Here is a 10112-nt window from a genome sequence, read left to right as displayed (position 1 = left end):
ATGAACCGAACTGAATCGAATTTAAAATTTAGGTTGAGTTATGAGTTTTGTCCAAAACCAAACCGGATGGACCTGTGTCCACCCCTAACTTTCTCCATTGGACTAGCCCCATCATACTCATTTAGAACCACCATAGTGTTCCGATAAAACTAGGGACCTCCATTTAGGGCTTGCATGCGATCACCATTGGAGGAAAACTGAAACACATACCTCTCACCGGCGTCATGCATGGAAAAACCTCTATGCATGCGCCATATCGTCGGGATTGTAACCTTGAAGCCGGGGAATTTGGGGCCAAGGAGACACCCAACTAAGTAGAAATAGGGATCATGCAAAGCCTCTTGACTAGCCGCCCCCAATCGCATGGTTGCAGCGCCGGCTTGGCTGGATCTCAGCACACCAGAGAGATGTTGTAGATGAGTCATTCCTGAAGGAACGATCGGTAGATCTGGGAAGGATTGGAGGTTTTGGTCGTGAAGCCCTAGCAGGCGGCTAGGTTTCACGATAGTTTTTTTTTTAATAATAATAAACTACTTCTGATCACTCTTTTGTCACTTTATTAACTGTTTCTTTCACCTGTAAATAAGTAGATTAGTGAAAAGGTATAATATCTGTAAATTTCCCGACAACCTTGAAAGCACCAAATGGATTGTGGGGTGTACACTGTACTACAAGCTCAGAAGCCCTTGATGACTGAAACCGTGAAACTTCTTTATCCTTCATAAATTGTTGTACCATGATGATCAAGGAATGCACGGGTGATTAGTCTCAATTACAACCTTGAGGTACACCCTTCAGTCATGAAAATACGTACATAGTCCTTTACTCCCATACCAGCTCGGGTGATTACAGCTTTCAGAAGTGAGTAGAGATAGCAATTTTGGCATTAATGACCAGCAATACGTTCATATTAAAACATAAAAACCAGAGGAACAACATCGAAGAGCAGCAGCTATTATCTTAGTTAGTTGTAACCACTCCTAACTAATGCAATCATGCAACTAATTTTAGAGGCTTATAGCTAAGGACAAATAGTAGTAGTCTGTAGCAGTCTCTCACTAATTGATATACTTAACTAGTTATTACTACGTGGTTTGATGAGGGTCACAGTTAAGAAATCAATCAAGATGAAGGACACTTCAGCAACCCAACATCAGAAACTCCCATGTACCAAACGAAGCTTCATGAACGTCACTAGATTAGCCAATAAACTTTCTGAAGTAAACAGCCACAATACCTGAACTAGCTCAGAAGTATGTTAATATGGCCTGAAGCTGTATGAAACGACATGCCTATTTAACCCTCTAGTCCCTTCTCTAAACAAGAGGGCAGTCAAAAGCGTCAATACCATGAGAACACTAAAAAGCTACTTTGAAATCGCATATTGAGAATCAAATGGCAAAACGGCAAAAGAGGGACAGAACGAGAGGGAGTAGATATTTTTCAGCAAGTTTTTCCCCGTATGCGTACTTCTAAGTACAGCATCGGACAATAACATCTAAAACCATTAACCTACGGAAAAGTCACATACATGAGGGAGGCATTTAAAACTGTCTATCATAACACACTAAAGTTCTGATAGACAATAATTTGAGCACATCATCAATAATTTACTTGCGCTTTGATTTTCTGGAGGACCTTTTACTTTCAAGCTTTTTCTGTGTAGCCTCAAATTCTTCTTCTGTGGGTTCTGAAGCATCATTACTCCCACCATATTTAGAGACTAGGTTCGAGAACATAGACTCGAACTGGTCTTTCCTTTCATTCCTGCGCTGGGATATGATAGCATACAAATCTGGCTCTGATTGTTTACTTGACCTGTATGTAAGTGTGCAATTTTAATTTCTGGATGAGATGAAAATATATATGAAACCAAAGAAACTTGTTGCACATCACTCACTTGCTCTTCCTCTTTAAAGGACTAGTAGGAGGTTTTGTTTCAGAAACTTTCTTTGCCCATTTTGTGTACGCTTTGGTTGATTTCAGTTCTCCTGCAAAAGAAAGCATGGTGGAAATGGGTGAATGAGCAATGAAAGACACTTCAGCACACAAATCAGTACAGCAGTAAATTGAACATTTGCAAAATGCATCTTTCAATGTATTTGAGATAATTTGAAAGAACCAACAGTGATGGTTTGGACATGCACAATAACCATAAATTTAAACATCAATTATATAAAATCAAGATAGAAAAGAGAAACCAAATATTAAGAGTGATAAATGCCACTTGATGGAGTGATGGACATTAAGTTCATATTTCATGACGGAGTCAAACTCATGTTGGGGTGCAATTAATTAGAACAATGCACAAAGATCTCATATAAATAACCATTCATTGTTTCCCGGAGCCTTCAAGAAGAGAAAGTAAGACTCCAGCAATCAGCATGACCCATATTATAATCAACTATTGCCAGAAAAGGGATGAGTGGTTGATCATGGAAAGTAGCTTATCACCAGCCACGGTTTGCAGGCGATCTCTGGACTCAAATACATATCATAAGATACATAAGTTTGTGGTTGCATCACATAAACTTTTTGGTTTTTGTTTCTTTCTTTCTTTTTCCTCAAAAGGAAGAATAGGTATTGAAACTTCTTAACTGTAGAATGATTTAATAGGTACATAACCCAGTGGCGGATCCAGGATTTGGACATGGGGTGGGCTTTAAGTTTGGCCGAAGTCAAAAATTTTTTTTACTGCTACAACCATGTAAACTGTAAATGTTAATGAGTTTTTTAATTAAAAATAGGCGTGAATGCAAATAAAAGAATATTATGAAAACCAAAGACATTAGAAAACGCACTAATTTTTTCTTTTCAAATTGATTAGATTGAACCTCAATAACTTGTACTTACAATTTCAAAATCAATAGATAGAGGGAAGATAATTAAAAGAGTTTTTACTTACGAAATTTTGATTATTTAAGAAGAATAAAATTATTTTACAATATATATATATATATATATATATCAATCAGAAACTAGAAGACATAATAGAATCAAAACGGTGTTGAGAATATCACTCTCTTCACATTCAATAACGAACACGATGTGCACTGCGTCAAGAAGGAATGGTTGTGGGAAATAACAAAGGCCAGAGGTGTAGAATTAGGAAAAATTTGGCTGAGAATAAATATAAATACCACAAAAATAATTATATATACCTAGTTTTTTTTTAAACCCCAAAAATTTTGGGTGGGCTTAAGCCCCCCCCCCCCAAGCTATGCCTTGGATCCGCCCCTGACATAACCTCGTATTGATTTGGTAAAAAAAAAAAACTAAATCAATTTGTTGATACATGTTTTGTCCTATATTTGAGATAACCAAGTTCCCACCCTTCATTTGCAATCCTAGTATTCTTTTTCATTTCTTACCACACAACTAGAAACTGTGCTTCTATGCATTAACACCAAATTTAAGCAATATAATAATAGTAATGAAATTCCTAATGATAAATTTGCATTGAAAGCAGAAGGTAAATGATATCCGCACCTGAAGCTATGGCCTCATCAAGAATGTCCTTGAAACGGTGAGAATCAAGCTTAGGATCTGAACAAAGCATTGAACAAAAGAGTCTGCAAGAGGGGAAACTGTAAGCACCTCACATGGAATCCGAATGGGGAATAGATGAAACACAATGCTATTACCTGTTCATATTGCCCTTGCACTGGCTGTAGAGCTCAATCAAATCTTTCCTCTCAGAATCAGATCCCCTATAATTCGCTTCAAACTCGTCAATGTCAGCTTCAGTGACCTATAAATGACGCATAAATAATATCATAAACCTATACAAAACAGATAAAGAAGATTACGTTATATCCGAAGGGAACAAAACATCCTGACCTTCTTATACATAGCTCGGAAATATTCACGCAAATTCTGCGCAACATCACCGGCAAGGTCCTGCTCATGAAAATAGACCATCCAAATAAGCACTACTTGAAAAAACAATACAACAATGATCCTATTCGTTTTTACATAGCATGTTATCATTGGATGATATTTGAGAAGCAGATAAAAGCCATGGAAACCACTAACATCGTCGTCGATGCACCCAGTCTGGTCATACAATGCTCGTTTCTCCTCATCCCCGAGAATCGAGATCACTTTCTGTAGCTGCTGAAATTTCTCCTTAGCTTCCTATACCAAAACACAAGAACAGTCACAATCCACAACAAAAACCCCCAAACTTCATCGACCGACTCTAACCTCATCGCCAGGATTCTTATCGGGATGGAGCCGCAACGCCAGCTTGTAATAGGCCTTCTTGATTTCCTGCTGAGACGCGCTTCTCTCCACGCCGAGAATCTACAGTTCAAAAAAAAAACCCCAAAATCCTCCAAAAGTAGGGCTCACAGATGTCGCTTAAAGAGGAAATGAAGAGTTGTTGAGTACCTGGTAGAGAGTCTTGTCGTTACTAGAAGAGGCGGTGTGATCTGGGTCCATTTGGCGGTCGTCTTCTGCGGCTTCCGGTGCTTGGTTCTGCTCGGAAACCCTAGCTCGCTTTGTCTTTCCCATTGGGGGATTTGAAGTTGGAAGACCAGAGTTGGGAGAGTGGATTTATATGGGAATGTTTAGGGCTGCGATTTGTTCCCGCCAATTCGTGATGCGCTTTCACTCTTTTCCCGCCGCGAGAAAAATGATGCAGGATTGAGCCATTGAGGAAATCCTTTTGTGAACGGACCACTCATTTGGGCCGGTTCATAACAATCTGTGATTTGAATCCGAATTTTTCAATACCCAAATAAAATATTTAGGAAACGATTATCTAAGACTGGTGCACCGGTTAATTTATTGTACGAATTATTAGGTAAAGATAAACAAAACAGAGTTTATTTGTCATTAATTTTTTGTTTTTTTATAAATTATAAAATAATATAATTTTTCATCATAAATTAGAAAAAATATCACCACTTATTTTCTAATTATAAAAATATAATATCAAGTTATTAGAAATTAGAAAATAATCAACAAGCTTTTAACAAAATTAGAACATAGTCACTTTTAAAATATTTTACGGACAATTTTGCTCTTTCTCTAACTATTCATCTTCATCTTTGTTTTTTTCCTTTTTCTTCGAATTTCGACCATAATTTTGTCATCCGGCGATGAATTTGAGCGTGGTTGGACCGTTGGAAAGATCTATCTCCCCTCTTTTATTTGATACCATACCCACTCTGAACTGACCACCGAACAAGGTGCAACAACCCTCGCAAGGGGCTGTCGCCCTCCATGGTGGTGCTACAAGCTATTCTAGCGAAATCAGAGCTCAAAGCTCCTAAATTCTAGTTTTTTACTTCATTCTGAGCATACTGACACCAACCTCTTTTGAATTTTAATATCATTTCGCATATTTAGACATTTTCTCTCGGCATGTCACACCCGTTGTTGCACTATCTATCACACCTCTTGTCACCTCCTGTCACACTACATGTCACACCCGCTATCACAACTGTTGCATCAACCACTGTCACACTAACTGTCACACCTCATGTCATACCCGCTGTCACACTACCTGTCACACTCGTTGTCACACTAATTGTCACACCCGCTGTCACACCTCTAGTCACACTACCTATCACACTCGCTGTCAAGAAGAAGAAGAATGACTTGAACTTTTCAAATAAACTCATACGATCCAAATATCGATATTAATGTGATGTCACATCCATAGCCACACTACTTATCACACTAGTTATATGTCTGTCACATTATCTGGCACACTGGCTATGTGACAACTAGTGTGATAGGTGGTGTGACGAGTAGAAAACTGAAATTGAAAACAGAAATTCTAACTTGGGCACCCAAATAACTACTCTGGGCACTCATGTCAATATCTTCATTCACGACTCGTCGACACTGCAAGGCCAACCTCGCTCAGATAAGGACATTGTCATCGGCAAAGCTGTCATCGTTGATCCCGTGGAAGCAATTGCAGCGGTTATGGAGACATTTCATCGGCGATGAGTTTGAGATCAAGGCCCTGGGCTCTGGGTGGTAGTCGGGTTGGATCGTCGATGAAGGAGACTTCCATGGTCATCGTCGTTGGAGAGATTGGAGCGCCTACGAACGACAGCTTTGTTGAAATCGGAGAGATCAAAGCGCCTACGGGTCCAGGTCAGTGAGAAACCAGATCATAGAGCTTAATATATTGAAACCAAGCCCAAGTTAGTGAGAAACCTGATCGAACTTGCTCTCCAATATGACTTGTCTGAGGGTGAAGGTTGTGGTGGTGGTGATGACGAGGTTGTGGGTGAAGTGGAGGGGCGGTGATGGAAATATTGAAGAAGATGAGGTGATCGGCGACGAAGAGATCCAGTGATCCACTGTTCAATCTCTGGTTTTGGAGAAACAATTTGGGTAGTGGTATTCATGTAAATTTCGTGAAATTAGTGGGCAACGATTTAAGACATTTAAGTGAATGACTTTTTTTTTATAATTTTCAAAAATGTGATGACTTTTTTATAATTGAGATAATAGAAAATGATTTTTTTAAGAAACCTTTTTTAGGCTTATTCGTTTTGATGTTTTTAACACATAATTTTTTTGTGTAATTGTGTTAATTGATAAAAAATATTTTTTGAGCAAAATACTTTTTGATGATTTTTTTAGTGTTGCCTTTATAGTATTATAAATAAGTGTCCTCAATTGAGAATAATGGTGTGTTATGTGTTAATAACATCATCCTTCATTAATATTATGTTCATAGCACAAGTCTTCAAAAACAAAGAATTTAATAAGAGTGACCTAAATGGCAAAAACGAGGGTATTTATCGTACTATGGCCATGATGATGTGTCGATCTAATTTTGCCTATACCTCTTTGGATTGGACATAGTGTTTCTAAGAACGATACAAACTCTAAAACGGCTAATCCTATCATATGGTTAACAAGCCAACGAGTAGAAGCCACAACCTTGAGAATCAAATCTTTCCTGGGGCTTTCGAAACATCTCTTTCTTACTTCTGCCCACCATTGTAGGAAGCCCTAAATGCTTTTCCGGAAATGAAACGATAAACATTATGAAAATCTCCCTAATTCTTCTTTCAACTCTATGTTTACCCTAGGACCAAAAGCGATAGCAGATTTATCAAAGTTTACTTTCTGACCAATTGCTACTTCATACAACAATAAGATCTATTTTAGGTCGATCGCCTCCTGAACACTAGCAGTGGCACAAATCAAGCTGTCATTTGCATGCAAACAACAAATGAGAAGCTTAATAATAATGAGACCCCCACATTAACAATTTTTTATAGAGAATGTATGCCTTCTCTCTAGATTTTCTCCACCACAACCATTATTTTGAGAGTCTACCTAAGTCAACCCCTACCACCATCACCATTCTCACTATCATCCCCTCCACCCTGCCCACCCACCCACTTCATCCCTTCCACCCCTTGCGCATAACCTCTATTTTGTAAACCCATTTTCTCATTACTCTATCTCTTCCAACTTCTTAACCCATCTACCACTCCTCTCCCTTCACAACTCATGATTTCCTCATCAGACCTTCTCTGATGAGAATTCTCTTACCCTCCCAACTTTCATTACATCTCCACTTCTTCTATCTTCTACACCTACAACCCTACAATTTCTTCTCATATTTTCCAGATCTAATATCAAATTCACCTAATTTGTCTTTCTCCTCTTGGATGGAATTGGTCATCAATGGTTCCATATTTGCTTTGTTCTCCACTACCCTTAAACGAACTTTCGCCCATTGGTGAATTTTTCATTCTATTAAATCGAGTGACTTGATTGCTTTTACAAACACACTCTGCTAGGTTACTTGGTATTTCTTTGGAGTTCTTAAGCCCTGTAGGCGTCCCAACCGGTAGGGATTGAGACGAAAATGTGCTATGGCGATTGCACCTCTTTGGGCTAAGACATAAAGGTGGTGCTGGCGGCAGATTTGAGAAGATGAAGACTTGGCAGCTGCTTGCTAGTTCTCGAGGTTTTCTATTTTTAGTTATGGGTTCTCAACTTGTTCTTGGGCTATGTTCCCTTATACTTTGATGGCATGTGTGCCTTATTATCTGGGCCTTTATGGCTCTATTTGTTAGGGTCTATGCGCCTCTATTTGATGAGGTAATTTGTATCTCTTGTAATGTTGTATTTGATCCCCCTAATATAACTTTACAATCGACCAAAAAAAAAAAACAAATGAGAAACTGATGGTGCGAAACTGTTGGCTGAACTCTATGAGTAAGTCCCATAACATCAGGATGGGATAATAAGCTCGATAAACCCTCTGAACCTTCAAAATCCACTTCGAGTAACTTGGAATCATATATAGGCTAACTTTACAAATTTGATGTGGGTATGTTTTAGATATTTAATTTATAACCTAAATAAGTATGATTTAATATTTATTTTCAAACTTAGATGAGATGTAGTACACCGGAGTCAATGTATAGTTCTACACCTTTGTTGTCAACCAACATGAGAATAATCAACGAAAAAAGGATGAATTAGATGATACAAAAGCATTCTATCAAGGATATCAATCTTAGCAATGAGACACTGTGTTTCAAGGGTGTAATGAACATTTCATGATGATGAAGTTGCTTCGTTATTGTAGTCTATAACAATAGAGTCACAGCTAATATTATGGTAAGCATAAAATATTAAAGAGGATACCGTAACTTTTTCTCCGAAACTAAGCAATTTTGGAAAGAACTTCAATTCTTTTGTTATGGATAAAACAATGACAAGAACGTAACCACTTATATACAAGGAGAATTGCAAATGAACGATATCCCTGGCAAACAACAACGTTCTTTCCTTGCATTGGAGCTTTTAAATCAAGTTTCTTGCTTTCTTGAATATGAAAAACAATATACCAAAAAAGCTCATTATCAAAGCCATAAATTTTACAGTCCAACAATCGCCCTAATAATATTGGGTCGTCTTAAATTTTTGAGATGGAAGAACGAACATGGACACGTCTGATGATGGTGGAGACCGCATCAACCGCAGACTTAAAGAGGAAATTCTTCAGGGTGTTTTAGATTTAGACATTGAAAGCAAGGGAGTTGGGGTGTATTGCAGGACAAAGGCTGGGGACGGAATCACTTCTATGCTCAGCTTTGTAGAAGAAGTCTTGGCCATGCTGAATTAGGGGGTACTTGACGACGCAATAACACATCTGTTACGACATGTGTTAATGCCTTAACTAGGAGTTTTATTACAATTGACTTTGTGGTATTAAATATAGGGCGGAGCTAAAGATCCAAGAGACGGTAGAACTGAAAGGGACCAGTCTAATGATGTTGGAGACCACATCAACCGTCAAGAACAAATTATGCATGGTGCTACCATAAACATGGATAAGCAGGGAGTCGTGTTGTATTAGAGAATACAAGTTTGGGAGGGATTTGGATTATACTCGGGTTTGTAAATGGTGTCCCGGTCATGTAGAACCAAAAGGAACTAGACCGAGCAATAACATATCTTCTACGTCAAAACAACTGTCCGACGCATATGGAAAAGAAATACTATGGTGGTATCAAATCTCACAACATGATGAAAGAACTCACTACCACTAATTTCCTTTGGGAATGTTTCTGGAGAGAACTCAGAGTTATGCACACAATTGCGCATGAGGGTTTTATAGGAAAACGAAAGAAAGGCTGTGAAGGTATCTCTATTATAATTTCTCTCACCGAGGGTATAGCAGGTAAGAGAAGAGCTGAAGAAAAACAGAGCTATATTGGGTTGATAGCGAAGAGAACCTAACGTTTCTCAACAATATTGAGGGTGTGAAAGGGATGGGGAACATATATATAGAAGAGAAATATAGAAGAAGAATTGAAAAAGGATCTCCCACTTTGATTATTCTAACTATAATGGAGATTGATCTTGATCGAAGAAATGAGGAGAATAAATCTGAGTCACTATGATAATGATTTTGATCTTATTCAATTCTACTCCTCTCTTTAACTTATGGGATTTTTTAATAGTTTTTTGTTATGTATCTTATGCTATCAATTCTAAAGCTATATTAAAAAGATGGCTCACCTTCTTTTCGTGCTCTTTCTCTTGCTAACCCTAGTCGTCTTCTCTCTGGGTGGCTTTGGTTTTTGGGATTGTAGTGGGGTGATGGAAAAGTT

The 10112-nt window shown here is 38.2% G+C and overlaps 1 protein-coding gene across 1 annotated transcript; it reads right to left on the bottom strand.

Annotated features, from left to right (window-relative positions):
- Positions 1–1419: 1419 nt before the first annotated feature.
- On the bottom strand, positions 1420–4647 carry LOC126799071 (chaperone protein dnaJ 6-like). Its single transcript, XM_050526188.1, has 8 exons — positions 4393–4647; positions 4207–4305; positions 4036–4137; positions 3841–3900; positions 3645–3751; positions 3490–3572; positions 1901–1991; positions 1420–1818 (listed from the first exon to the last, which is right to left on the bottom strand). Exons 1-8 carry the CDS (start codon positions 4513–4515, stop codon positions 1611–1613), a joined length of 873 nt encoding a protein of 290 aa, XP_050382145.1. The 5' UTR covers positions 4516–4647; the 3' UTR covers positions 1420–1610.
- Positions 4648–10112: the final 5465 nt, after the last annotated feature.

The sequence above is a fragment of the Argentina anserina genome, chromosome 6 (assembly GCF_933775445.1).
Source record: "Argentina anserina chromosome 6, drPotAnse1.1, whole genome shotgun sequence".
In the NCBI taxonomy this organism is placed as follows: Eukaryota; Viridiplantae; Streptophyta; class Magnoliopsida; order Rosales; family Rosaceae; genus Argentina; species Argentina anserina.
This window is presented reverse-complemented; position numbering and strand designations above follow the sequence as displayed.